The sequence below is a fragment of the Talpa occidentalis genome, unplaced genomic scaffold (genome assembly GCF_014898055.3).
Source record: "Talpa occidentalis isolate TD23 unplaced genomic scaffold, MPIMG_talOcc4v2.1 talOcc4.2, whole genome shotgun sequence".
NCBI lineage: Eukaryota > Metazoa > Chordata > Mammalia > Eulipotyphla > Talpidae > Talpa > Talpa occidentalis.
In genome coordinates, this window is record NW_023602073.1 from 52,035,042 (window position 1) to 52,049,400 (window position 14,359).

Consider the following 14,359-nt stretch of genomic DNA (forward strand, 5'->3'; position numbering starts at 1 on the left):
TATTTTTGAAAAAAAAAAAAACAAAACATCCGTAGTGGTCACTTAGAGAGTTGAACTACTTTTAACTTTCCATCAGGTGACCCTGTTCTGTGTTTAGATTTGTAACTTATGTAGGGCTAGAGACCTGATCCTTGAGATGCTCAGTCAGAGACTGTGGGGCCTGCAGTCATCTAGCCTCTGGTGTGGGTGCTCTGGCTGGGGCATGTGAGCTCATGTTGTGACACCCTGACACCCACTTCTCTCAATTTTGTCCTGAGACTCTGCCCTATGCACACTGTCCCTGAGCTTCAGGAGGGTGGGACCAGTACTGAGGGGGAGTGTGGATGCATCCAGCACTGTCTCCTTTTTCCCCACTGGGGACCTTGTTAACTGGGAGCTCCTAGTCAGAGCTGTGAGCCCCTCACTGTTAGCTCTTCCTGCCCAGGGTCACGTGCCTGGTTGAGTGACCACCACAGTGTGTGCTGCAGCCTCCCCCACCCTGATCACAGCCTCCAGGTGTCTTCTCTGCCTAACTCTTGTTCAGTGAAGCATGACTCTCCTCTGTGTCCCTTTTGGCGCTATCTGCCTGGTGACTGCTGTACGAGAGTGTCCAGTTTTGTCCCAAGCCTTGTGTTCTCTGGGTGTCCTGTCCACTCATTCACATTGATTATCTTTTGTGCAATGAAACGGATTTCCTCAGACACCTTCTTAGTCCCCCAAGAACTCTTTTGAAATGGACGTTCTTGGGTACATCCCAATCTGCTGCATCAGGCCTGGGGTAGGGTCCCTGCATTTTGCAATTACAAGCCCTCCTGGAAATTGTGATGCTGAAGTTGAGAACCATGGAGTTAGAGTTTTTTATGGAAGGTCCTGCTATCAGGTACACCAGTGAATGAGGGAGCATCTTTGACATTATTTCTGGACCACAGCTCATGGTTGGAAGATCGTTCCAAGATTCAGAATTGTCACTGTTAATCCTTCATGTCAGCTGTCTGCTCATCAGACACCTTTTCTCAGCCTGCCTGAGCCTTCCCCAGTAATGGTGTGTATTCCCTGATATGACTGTGTCTCTCACCCTTTCTAACTCCCATGTCTGTGTTCACAGAGAGGTTCCGTGTGCTTGGCACCCCAGACCCCATAGTGGCTGAGCTGGGCAAGGACGCCACACTGCCCTGCTCCCTGGACCCAGTCATGAGTGCAGAGAACATGGAGTTGAGGTGGTTCCGGTCATATTTCTGGGAGTCAGTGTTCACCTATGAAGACCAACAGAAGCGAGATGAGGAGCTGATGGCCCAGTACACAGGGTGGACCTCGCTGGTGGGGACATTCCTCAGCAAGGGGGTGGCCGCTGTGCGCATCCACAGGGTCCGGGCTTCTGACAACGGGCTGTACACCTGCTTCTTCAGCAACGGAGTCTTCCATGGGCAAGCCAGCTTGCAGCTGCAGGTGGCAGGTTGGTGACATGTTAAATATCTCAGAGTCCTGGAGTGCTGGAATTGGGGAGAAAATAAGGACAATGGTATTTAGTTTTTCATTTCATTTATGAGTAAGAAAAGGCTTATTAATTTGTGTTTTATGAAATGTAAATATACAGGGTACCTACCACACGTCTGGCTCTGTTCCAAACACTTGGATACAAAAGGCAATCTAATAAAGGTCTTCACTCTGTGAGTTTATATTTGTAGTGGGAGAGAGAGTAATCATAATGAATAATGAGGGAATAAATGACATTTTGAAGTGAGAAGGGATGAGGACAGGAAGCTAAATGGAGCAGGGAGATGGGTAAGCTGGGGTTGAGGGGAGGTTACAGTAATAAATAGTAGCTCAGGCTGGTGCGAGGGGAGCAAAGACTCCAGGGAAGTGGGAATACAGCTGAGTAGATATCTGATGTGTGGGTGTTTCTCCCCAGTTTTATTGACAGACAATTACTATGTATCATATGTAATGTGAGGCATACAGCATAATGACTAATTTATATATAGAGTCAATTGATGGCCACAATAGGTTAAATCACATCTGTCCGCTATCATAGGTTTAATAAAAAGAAAGAAAAAGAAGCAAAAAAGGGAAAACTTCCTCATTAAGAAAAAAATTCTTTGGAGTTTGTTCTTTAACAACTTCCCTACACATCACACAGCAATGTTGGCTACAGGCATGTTGTGCATTACATGGAAGAGAATTTCTATGTGGCAGCACAGCCTGTGTGAATGACCTGGGGGAGCATGTGTTTGGTGTGTGATCTGCTCACACGGAGTCCTCATGGCTGGTGGGAGAGAGTGAGGAACAGGGTGTTGTGAGGTGACAAGACTCTCATAAAAAGATGGTGTAAGTACATGGTGGAGAGATTGAGGGTGGCTGATGAATGCTCCCAAAGGTAATCATAAAAACCTCCATATGATGTAGATATTTGAGCTGGGATGTCATTTTATCTAACAGGTTCTATGAAGCCCCTCAGACCAGATGCAGAAAGGACGATGGAGTCCACAGAGCCTAGTGATTGTGGACAACAGCTGTTAGATTGGGTGTTGGGCCTTGAGGGCACAGGTTTAAAAGTGTGAGCACTGCAGAGAGAAGAGGCTGGGGTGGAGTCACAGATGAGGAGTCCTGGTGCAAATATTGTGGTGTTTGTATGTGGGACTGTTGGAGATTTTCAGCACAGCATTGCTTAGCATGATGGCTCTGGCAGCAGCGGGGAGGACAAGGGCAAGGACAGTATCTGGAGTTGTGGCTGCAGTTACGGGGTGGAGAGGGGGGCTGTTTCACACAGTGGTGGTGGGTGCATGGGAGGTGCCATCAGTGAGGTTTAGAAATAAACTTTTGAATGAGGAGAGTAATCCAATTGAATGAGGAGAATTGGGTCACAGAATTTAAAGTGGAAGAAAGGATTGCAGAGGCTTCCCAGGCTTTGTAGATTGTTCTTGTTATTTAATATCAGGAACATTGATAATGTGTATCAGTTGCCTGTCACCATAGTGCTGCTGTGTAACAAAGAACCACAGAAAAAATCTCTCAGTGGCCTGTAGTAATGGACTTGTATTCACATGGGCTGGTTAGGACTTCAGCTAACCTGATTGGACTTAACTACTCTCCACTGAACTTCCTCCTACATTTTTTGGTCAGATGAAAATGTCACCATGTGGACCTTGTCTGGCTTGTTACATGAGTGGTCAAGGGTTCTGGCTGAGGGAGGCCAGCTTCAGGGGAAAGGCTGGTGACAGGCCCTGCTCCCCCTGTGCTATGATGTCCTTCTATGGAGGTGGCAGAGGGAAGACCCATGGAGCCAGCACTTGAAACCTCTGCTGAGTCACATGAGTTGATCCTCTCATTAGACACATGAAGTCACATGACTGATCCCAGAGTCAGAGTGTGATTAAAATATACATGGCAGCGTGTTAGCCATTAAGAACATTTTTATTACTAATTTACCTCAGATGAGACAACAGCATGAGTTCAGATATAGAATTTAGGGTGTGAAGAACATGTGAGAAATCCTGGCAGATGTAACCCACAGGGATGGGGTTATCAGGGAGCAAGGGTGGAGGCTGGTGAGGTGATATCTGAAAGTGATGTATGAGGAAACACAGAAGCTGAGGGAGAAGAAGCCCTGGGAGAGGGTGTGAGATAAGACAGGGCTTTAAGGACTGGACCCTGGGACTGTGCTGCCTTCAAGGAGCAGGTTCAGGGAGAAAAGTCAGGAAAGGGGCTCAGCAGTGACCCAAGTTACACCACAACAAGCCACCCTCAGAGGGAAGTGACCAATTCAAGATGGAGGTGGTTTCAAGACAAGGTCAGGTGAGTCCTGACTGAAGGGAGACTGGGTGAGAGGACCTCGGAGACTGGGGTTGACAAATGGGAAACTTTTATTGAATCACCCAGAACAGAATGGACTAGAAGGAGAAGCTGCACTATGGAGGCTGAGATGTTGGTGAGAAATGAGAAAATACAGCTGTTTATGGATTATAAGGTGTACTCTTCTAACAAGAAAAGAATTCTACAAAGATTTGAACATGTTTATATAAATATAAAAATAATAGGTAGAAAGGGAGAGATGAATATGTCAGGTCATCTTCTTGCTCCCCCAAGGGTGGTCTCCCCCAGAATGCACCCCAGGAGCAGGAGCAGCAGAAAGGGCAAGATTGCCAGGAAAGCGGGCTTCCTGGCAATGCACCTTGACAGCCCACAGAATGCACCTTGACAGCTGCCCCTGGAGGTGTGCACAGGGGGGCCCTGCCCCACCTGGCTCTCATCTCCCTCTGCAGGTATGGGCTCTGTCCCCCAAGTGCACATCTCAGGGCCAGAGGAGGACAGGGTGTGTGTGGTGTGCACAGTCTCGGGCTGGTTCCCAGAGCCCCATGTGCAGTGGAGACACCCCCGTGGGGAGCAGTTCCTGGAGTTCTCCAAGGTCTACACCCAGGACACTGAGTGGCTGTTCAGTGTGGAGGCTGCTCTGGTGGTGAGAGACAGCTCTGCGGGGAGCGTGACCTGCTCCATCCTCAACCCTGTCCTGGGCCAGGAGAAGGCCATGGCCAATGTTATCCCAGGTCAGCACTGCTCCCCATGCCCTGCAGGGCCAGAGGGAGGGGCCGGCACCCCCAGGGGTGCTGGGCTGGGCTGTCCTGGGCTGTGTCGTGATGGGGTCTGTGTGGTGTTTCTGTCTGCAGAGTCCTTCTTTCCTGGGGCCTCTCCCTGGAAGCCAGCTTTCCTTGTGAGCCTGCCCTTGCTGCTGCTCCTGCTCCTGGGGGCTGCCTGCTGCACCCAGAAAGAATATTCCACACTGATGCAGGAGCTGCAGGAACAGAGGAATCTATATCAGGCTAAGGAGGAGGACCTACAGACAAAGGAGGGGTCCCTGAAAGACACAGGTAAGGCAGGACAGGGGCCAAGCTGGTGAGTGTGGCAATGGATGCTGAGAGGGACAAGCTGACACCAGAGCCAGAGCCCAGGGTCCCTCTGCAGGGAGATCAGAGCAGGTGCTGAGTCCCAGAGGGGACAGTAGAGTTGGAGGCTCATGTTGGTTTGAAGATGTAACTACCAGGACAGAGAGATATTCATTTTTGTGTTTTCTCTAGGCACGAATTTTGTTCTTAGCGACACTTTATGCTTATATTTTTAATTCTCTTTCAGATGAACTCCAGGCCATTCTAGGTAAGCTCTGTTCTCCCTCCTGAACTCTCTGTGTCCCCTTCATGGGAAACATTCTAGTTCTTAGCTCACCTGTGTCCTGTGTGGTCTTTCAGACCAGAGGAAGGCAGCTTACCTGGCTGGTGAGTGATGCTCCACGAGTCCTGTGTCCCTGTCCCCTGTGCCCAAGGGTCCCTCCCCTTGGTTGTCTCAGCACAGACATGTGGACCCTTCCCTGAGGTGGGAGTGGGAGCTAGTGGGAGGCAGGAACCTGCTCCATGGGCTCTCCAGATCTGGGTGCTGTTTTCCCCCCATTCTTGGGATCCTGGTGGGTGGTGACCCTTAGAGTCTCGTCCAACCTGGGCTCATTCCAGCCCTGACTTTCCCACCATGGTGCTGACTTTCTCATCCTCAATGCATCTCATTCTTGGTCAGCACCTAGAAGTAAAGAAGCTGCTTTGGGATTTTATAAGTAAATGGACTCTTGAAGTTTAGGAGTGTGACATCCTCCTGCCCTTTTTCCCCAAACAACACCAAGGAATAGTCTGTTCTCTCTGCTCCTGAAGATGCTGATCAGCAGTGCTGGGAGAGGATGGGGTGACCTTGCATGGGAGGGATTACGGGAATTTCCTTCTCCCAGAGAGTGTTTATCACTAGAAATACTGCATTGGAGGAAGATGGGCCATTTCTACTCTGGAGCTGGTGTGATGTCCATGTTGTGTTTTTATTTCATCTTCCCATTAATTTCCAAGGAAATACTGAATGTAATAATTATGGAATAATATGTACGTTAAAAAATATCTTCCCATCTACTGTTTTTGATCCTGTGTAGCAACAGTGAGTAGCAGGTAAAGCAGGAGCTTTGAAGGCTGTGGGGCCCAGAGCTGCTCAGTGACTTGCCAAAGCCCCACAGCAGCAGCAGGCAGGGCTGGGTCAGTCTGTCCTGCAGGCTCCTGACCCAAGCCAGGGATTTCCCACCACTCCCTGCTGTCTGCACAGGGCAGGAGGTCATGACCTCTCAGCCTCTCCCTTCCACCCCCAGTGAGTCTCACCTGCAGAACAGGGGGAGACCAGGGCCCCTGGATCACAAGAGCAGCCAGCTTTGCTGAGGTCTCACCTGTGTGTTCCCTTTCAGCCTGGAGGAAGGCCCAGCTGTATGCAGGTGAGTGGCCCTGAGGGGCCTGGGTCACCCTCCCAGCCTCCCCTCTGCCCCTTCTCTATCATGGACCCCCACCATTAAGGACCTGGGGTCCCTGGTCTTCCCTCACTCTGTAGCCTCCATCTGAGAACTGCAGGGCCCCTCTTGTGAGCACAGACCTGCCTCCACCTGCCCTGTCCTCCCTGCAAGTCATGTGGGGTCTCTGACCCCTAACCACTTGGTCCTTTCTTATGGGTGAGAACAGTGGGGATCAGTGTGAGGAAAGGCTGCAGCTGGGCAAGTGTGTGGGTTAGGATTTTATGATCTCTCGAAAATTCCAGACATCCTACTTCCTGCTTCAGAGTCAGGTCTTGCTAAGGGGTCCTGGGTTATGGATCCTTCTGGATCCCAAATCCCAGTCCTATTTTGGATCTAGTTTTTTTTTCCTGTTTCCTGTTGATTCTCTGTCTTCTCATGCCTGCCCTGATTCAGGGCCAAGCTGGATTTTTCTACTAATCCCTTGTGGGTGGTGAGGAATCAGTTGTTTAGAGCAGGTGTTTTGAGTCTGGGCCAGAGCTTCTGGGGTGTTTATGACTCTTAGGCAGGGTCCTGTGAAATGTCTGAAATAACATGTAAAATCCTGTGTGTGTGTATGTGTGAATGTGTTGTGTGTCTATGTGTGTGTGCATATTTTTTTGTGTCTTTGTAACAAGATTAACAATGTATGATTTTTTGCCATTGTCTTTTTAAGGAGAATTTTGTCTGACAGTCTCATGGTCTCTGTTAGGTAGGGTTGTTTTTTTTTTTTTTTTTTTTTCTTTTTAAGAGGTAACTATATAGACTGGAAAAGAACAAACATAAAATGGTTATAATCCATTTCCAATGAACAGGAGGGAAATTTGAAAGAAAAGTCTGGATGGAGATAGAGAAGGGAAGGAAGGAGAGGGGTGTGTGGGAGAAGAGCCTTCTAGAGGTTTTGGGCACAGTCACTAGTTTGAATCTGTGCTGTGCAGACACTGTGCAAGGCTTGGGAATGAAACACAGTGGGTCTTTGGAAGTACTTCAGATAAAGTCACACTTTAAAAACCATTATTGAGGCAATCATTTAATTGCGGTTTCTCTCACATGACACCCCCACCCTGTGTCCCCAGGGCAGGGTCTGCACAGGGTCCTGCAGGCACAGTCAGGGATGCTGGTGAAGTGATATCTGAGGCTCCTGAGCCTGAGTCAGATGCCCTTTCCCTGCTCAGGGTCTTGTTTCTGGTCCTGGACACAGAGCCTGAGTCACAGAGAGGGGGATTGTGGGGGAGGGGCATGGCCCAGGAGTGTAAGGACCCTCCTGAGAGTCTCCTTGGTTCTCCTGGAGACGCATTTCCACACAGTGAGGATCATAGATTTGTCTTTACTATCACTCCAGCCTCTGCTGAGTTCATGTCTCATACATTTTAACATAAACTTCCCTTTGGCATGCAAAAAGAATGATGTGTTTGAATGAAACACCATGAACACAGTAGAATCAGCATTTTGATACTGACAGAGTCACAGATGGATACATGTGTGATCTCATATTATTTGTAAAATTTAACAAATTTTTTTTACTTAAAGTTTTGCTACAGGGCCTCCCCGGTGGCGCAGCGGTTGAGTGCTGGGTTGCGAAGCTGCCCGCGGCCTCTGCGGCGCCGGTTCAATCCCTGGCTGCTCCCCGGCCACCAGAGGAGGGTCCCACATGGCGCGCAGACCTCTCCTGCCTCCCGCTGCTCCCCTCAGCAGTGCACTTTGGTCCTTCTGCCTGCTCTGCTCCCCGCTCTGGCTCTGGTGAATTCTCTCACCCTCCCGCGCTTCTGACTGTACCCAGTGCATGTATAAACAAAACAAACAAACAAACCAGCAAACAAATAAATAAAGCATGCCTCTATTAAAAAAAAATAATAAAATAAAATAAAGTTTTGCTACAAAAATTAACTGACTAGTGCAGTGCAGTGCACATACAGTCCTGGGCGCGCTGTGTCTCACATTAAATGCCACTTTGATTTTCTCTTTTTGTTCCTGCTGCTCCTGTTCTCCTCCACGCCCTCTTTTTCATTGTTGTATGAAGAAGTGTGGTGCAGAGCATTAGAGCTGGATGTCAACTCATGTCTCAGCAAAAACAAGTAAATTTAAAATCTCCATTTTTTACAAAGAGGTCACATATATGCCACCCAATCATTGCGTGTGATCTTGTTTCTTTTTTTTTTTTAAGATTTATTTATTTATTTATACATACAAGAGGTGGGTACAGGCCAGAGATGGGGGGGTTGAGAGGTCTCACCAGAGACAGAGTGGAGAATAGAACAAGGCAATTTGACTGAAATACACTGCTGAGGGGAGCAGTGGGCGAGACAGGAGAGTTCTGCTGTGCCATGTGGGTAGCTTCCTGGCCGGGGATTGAACTCGTGCTGTAGAGGCTGTGGATTGCTTTATAGTGCGGTGCTTAACCCCTTGTGCCACCAGGAGGCCCTGATCTTGTTTCTTATCCAATCTTTTTCTTAGAATCCTTTTCTCAGAAAAGGATCAGAAACGACCAGACAAGTCTGGGAGGAAAAGAGCAAAATCAAAATCAAGGTAAAAGCTGCCATTGTTACCTCCCCATGGGCCTCTCACCCACATCTGTGTCACCCAGCCCACGACCAAAAGGCAAGCGCAGTTTCTTCATGTGTCTCTATGCTCCATGTGCCTCCTCCAGGTCTCCTTCTGGCTCTCCATCCTGCTTCCTTCCTTTGCAGTTTCCTCTGCAGCTGCTTCTCCCTGCTCAAGTCCACCCTCCCTGGGGTGGGACAGGAAACCTGGAACCTCCTTTTTTCCTGGGGACCACCCTATTACACTCTGAGTAAGCTTGTGCGGGTGTGGCTGGTGTCACACATTTATACACTGTGTGCACAAGAAGATGTTGTTCCTTATTCCTATAAATGTGGATCCTGAGTTCTCTCCCCCACTCTCTCCACAAACAGTTGGGAAACTCAGGCCTCAGAGTCTTGCTGTATCTGACCTGAGTGTTGAGGAATGACCTGCTTCCTCCTTCCCAGGCAGGTATGGGGTGGGAGATGACATGGCCTTGGGACACTAGGGGGTGAAGGGGCCTGTGCTCCCCTTTCAGTCATTTCAGGGGCTCCCATGTGGCCACCGGTCTATGATCCTGTGTGGCACATGCTGAGGGGGACAGGGCACATCCCATCTGGTCATTAGAGCTTGTGGGTGACCCTATCTCTACAGCAGTCAGGGTCTGGGTCTGTCTCTGGTCAGCAAATTGATAAACCTTCTGGGTCCCTCCTCCTGTCCCACGTCCTTGTCCACCTCTCCTTACCCATCGTTCCCTCACTCCCTGCTCTACAGGCCCCTCTCTCTCCCTCTATCTCCCCCCAGAGCAGGTGACACTCATGGGACTTCATCCCATGGGGTCCTGGTACTCCCTACAGACCCTCCCCTGCCAGGGCCTGCTCAGGCTGCCTGGGCCCCCACATGGGGCATCAGAGCTCCAGCTGCTGCTGACACGTCCCCACACCCTGAGCAGCTTCACCCACACAGTTTATCATCTCACATGCCTGCAGGGCAGACATCTGTGACCTCCTCCTGGGACTAACACCAGGGCCTGACAACTCCTTCCTTCCAGGAGCCCCTTCCTCTCCCAGGATCTAGGGCCCCATGCATTGACTGGGGACCCCCATCCTCTGTCTACACAGCCTGCCATGGAGCCTCTTCATGGCCCTGCTGCCGTCACCATGTAACTATCTCTGAGCACAGGTGCGGGGTCACGGCTGTTAAGGCTTTTGTGATTGGTTTCCCCTGATGATCCACAGTAACATCTGTTTCCAGATCCCATCTCTGTCTCACCTGCAGGATTCTCTTTCCTCTGTCAAGTACACATGTTTAGAGGTTCAAGGGAAGAGGACATGGACACCTTTGAAGTCATTATTCTGCTTATACAGAGAGGTTTTTCTTTGAAGCTTCCATCTTTCTGGACTCCTCTTTTTTTTTTTTAATTATAAATTTTATTTTTATATTCCCCATACAATTGCAGCCCCCTTATTTTGACCCCAACCCCTCCCCTCCCCGCCCCCCACCCCCCATAGAGTGTCTCTGGTTCATAGTTTTTTGTTGATTTTGATTTTTAATTTCTTATAGTTATACATTTTCCTGGTGCCTTATTTATTTTATTTTATTTTTATTTTATTTTATTTTTTTATGCCCACTATGAAACTAGGAAAGTTCAATAGAATGCTTAATTGTTCCTGATTTTTTTATTATAATAAATTTTATTTTTATATTCCCCATACAATTGCAACCCCCTTATTTTTTTTTTTTTTAAGATTTATTTATTTATGTGTTTGTTTGTTTATACATACAAGCACAGGGTACAGTCAGAAGCTCGAGAGTGTGAGAGAATTCACCAGAGCCAGAGCAGGGAACGGAGCAGGCAGAAGGACCGAAGTACACTGCTGAGGGGAGCAGCAGGAGAGGACTGTGCGCCATGCGGGACCCTCCTCAGGTGACCAGGGAGCAGTGGGGGATTGAACCGGCGCCACATAGTCTGCGGGCAGCTTCGCAACCCAGCACTTAACCACTGCACCACTGGGGAGGCCCACAACCCCCTTATTTTGACCCCAATCCCTCCCCTCCCGCCCTCTACCCCTCATAGAGTGTCTCTGGTTCATAGTTGTTTGTTGATTTTGATTTTCACTTTCTTATAGTTAGTCATTTTCCTGGTCCCTTATTTAAGTTTTCTAGATTCCTGCTATGAGTGAAACCATCCGGTATTTTTCTTTTTCTTTCTGGCTTATTTCGCTGAGCATGATCCCTTCCAGCACCATCCATGTTGCTGCAAATTGCATGTGTTTATCTTTTTTGAATGCTGAGTAATATTCCATGCTATATATGTACCACATCTTCTTGATCCAGTCATCTGTTTGTCTGGGAAGGTCCTTATTCTTTCTTCATAGAGGAAGGAGAGCTTTGCGGGATAGAGTATTCTTGGTTGGCATCTGTTTTCTTGGAGTCTGTTGACTATGTCCCTCCACTCTCTCCTTGCCCGTAGTGTTTCTTCAGAGAAGTCTGATGTCAGCCTGATTGGTTGTCCTTTGTATGTTATCTGTTTCTTCCCTCTTGTCAGCTTCATTATTTTTTCCTTGTCCTGGATTCTTGGGAGATTTACTATTATGTGTCTTCCTGTATTTTTCCTTTCGTCATGGAAGTTTGGTGTTCTTCTTGCTTCTTGTATATCAATTTTCAGCTCCTTCTTCACGTTTGGGAAGTTCTCTTCAATTATCTCCTGGAATATTTTCTCTGTTCCTACATCTCTCTCCTCTCCTTCTGGGATTCCTATAACTCTTTTATTTCCTTTCCTCATGGAGTCAGATAGTTCCCGAAGTCTTTCTTTGGTCTTTTTCCTTCGTACTTCTCTTTCCTTTTCTGTTTTGGTTCTTTTTATTTCTGTGTCTTCAAGAGTACTTATTCGTTCTTCCATTTCATCTATTCTGCTTTCATTGCTTTCCCCAGCATTCTTTAGCTCTTCTGTTAATCCTTTGATCTCCTGCATTTCCTTCATTTCCCTCTTTAGGGACTCAATTTCATTCTTCTGATCGTTGATTATTTTTCCCTTATCATTGTTTTCCTTTATGAGTTCTGTCAGTTATTTAATCATGGCAATTTTAAATTCTCTTTCTGGAAGTTTCAGAAGTTCTTCCAAGTTACTGTTGTTGCATTCTGGGGGGTGGTTTTCTTTTTGTGTTGTGCTTTTTTCCTGAGGAGTTCCTAGGTTGCGTGTGGTTCTTCTACTCCTTACAGTTTTCTAATTTGCTGTATGCATTGGGACACTGTGTTGCTGGGACTGACTGGCATCTCGGGTGAACTTCTCCGCTCCCTTCTGGCTCCTCTGGGAGCCATCTGTTGGTTTCAAGCAGTCTTTAGTGAAGGGAGGTCCCTATTCTAAAATGCCGATGAGGGGACACACTCCCCTGCACGCCTGGTCAGCCCTGGCGGTGGGTTCCCGCACCCCCTCTGGGCTTGGACTGCAGGCCAGAAGGGGCTTGGTGTGGGCAAACTTCCCCGCTCACCTCTGGCTCCTGAGGGAGCCTTCTGTTGGTTTCAGGCAGTCTTTACTGAAGAAATGTCCCTGTTCTAAAATGGTGATGCGGGATGCACTCCCTGCGTGCCGGGTCTGCCCCGGCGGTGGGTCCCTGCTCCCCCTTTGGGCTTGGACTGCAGGCCAGAAGGGGCCTGGCGTGGGCTAACTTCCCAACTGGCTCCTCCGGGAGCCTTCTGCTGGTTTCATGCAGTCTTTACTGAAGAACGGTCCCTGTTCTATGGGGTGTTGGTGATTTTTTTCTGGTAGCTAGGTGGCGCCAGAGATCTCTCCTAGTGTCCTTGGGGAGCTGTTTTTTTCACCCAGTGGGACAGGGAACAGAGTGGGAGTGGTGGGGAAAGCCTCAACGGCTTTGGGGTGCTATGTCTGCCTTGTGCCCCACTGTCGTGGGGATTCTGGACTCCTCTTGAAGGAAACAGTTGTGTCAATCCAATATGTTTGTGTTCTTCTCGGTCTACAGGGATGTTTTTGTTTCCACCACACATGAAACTGTGGATAGTTGTCACTATTGTTTCATCTTCTTAGCTTGTGTCCGTGTTCCCTACTCTATATGTCTCTATCCTCCTAGATACCTCTTCACCCCCTCCTGAGTGGGCAGGGTTTTCTGCTGAGTGTCCTGAGTCTCCTCACTCATGACACAGTCACCCCCACGTGCAGCTCGGTCACGTTGTGTCCTTCTTTCTTTCTCTCTGTTTGTCTCTCTCCCCTTGTTTGACAAACAGATTTATTCACAATCAGAGGGGAAAGCTCTGCCCACCAGCCACCACATCGCCAGGCTTCCACAGGCCTTTGCTGCCCCAGGAGGCAGGAGCATCAGGCCGCGCACAGGCCCGGGCTGGTTGTAGCTCTAAGACCCGTGGCTTAGAGAGAAGCAGCACGTCCGGGTCTGTTAGTTCTTCACAAGCACACGCAGTCCTGGGCATTTCATCTACATAGAACCTGTTCAAGGAAACCTGGTTTCCAGGATGCGTGTATGGCCAGTGGCTGAAAAGTATAATTTGATGGTTGTATCTGGGTAAAGACCTTTCTTTTCAGTGGGTGATGTCTTTAATCATGGGAAATTTGCAGCTTAACAACTGTGTGTGTGTGTGCGCGCGCGCACGCGTGTGTATGAATCTGCAAGTTAAATGCATCGACTAAATGTTTGCAAATATTTTCCCCTGTGAACTCTGTATCACTGTCTTGTAGAAAACTAGGTGCAGACGGTGATGTGTCAGTATCTAGAGTCCCTCACGTGACATGTGCTGTCTCTTGCAGATTGGCGGAAGGAGCAGTTCTGGGCCTGTGAGTGACTCTGTTCTCTCTGGAGCTGCTCAGCTTCTGGCCTTTTCTTCTGTTTTCTGTATGGGCATAGACTCTGCACCCTGCATGGGGGTGGGGTTGTTGAAGCTGTGATGTCACACAGCTGGGCTGGGGGGGTGAGTGCTCATGGGTTTGAAGGGGCTCCTTAGTCCTTGGGATCCAGGCGGGTCCCCAGGGTTCCTGTGACATATTTGACCCCCAATAATCTTGTGGCTCTTTCTCTTGCTTGGGGGCTGTGGGCTGGGTTCACTGTTGCGAGCCAGCCGCAGCAGTCTGGGTGTCAGGGGTTCCTGAAGGATGGGAAGGCATCAGCGCTTTTGTAGAGAAAAGGGTAAGGGAAGGGGAAGGGGAATGAGGAGATGCAGACACTTGATCAGGGTGCTGACATCATCCTACTGAGGGTCTCAGCAGTCCTTAATTTATGCTAAGCAAATCGTGAGTGCACAAGCATAAGGTAGGAAGATAATAATCATCACATGTTCTTTTTCACTAGCAGCCAAGGGTCTGTTTGCCTTTCAGCAGAGGTGTAACATTTATTATTCTTTGTCTTAAAGAAGGCACAGTTGCTAAACAAATGTTTTCAAAATAGTTATTTACTTTAAACAGTCTAACAGTTATTTTATTACTAGCAAAAAGCCTATGTGTCTGCAACTAACATTTCTAAGTTTGCCATGGTGAAAGATTAACTATGGGCTGGAGGAAAA

At 48.5% G+C, this 14,359-nt stretch overlaps 1 protein-coding gene across 1 annotated transcript in view; it reads left to right on the forward strand.

The window, feature by feature from the left end:
* The first annotated feature begins 1,068 nt into the window (after positions 1-1,068).
* Positions 1,069-14,359, forward strand: part of LOC119251378 (butyrophilin-like protein 1) — a 41,564-nt gene continuing 28,273 nt past the window's right edge. The window contains exons 1-3 of the mRNA XM_037518689.2: positions 1,069-1,432; positions 4,239-4,520; positions 4,641-4,841. Of these exons, the coding sequence (XP_037374586.2) occupies positions 1,069-1,432; positions 4,239-4,520; positions 4,641-4,841 (847 nt within the window). The remainder of the gene's footprint in view (positions 1,433-4,238; positions 4,521-4,640; positions 4,842-14,359) is intronic.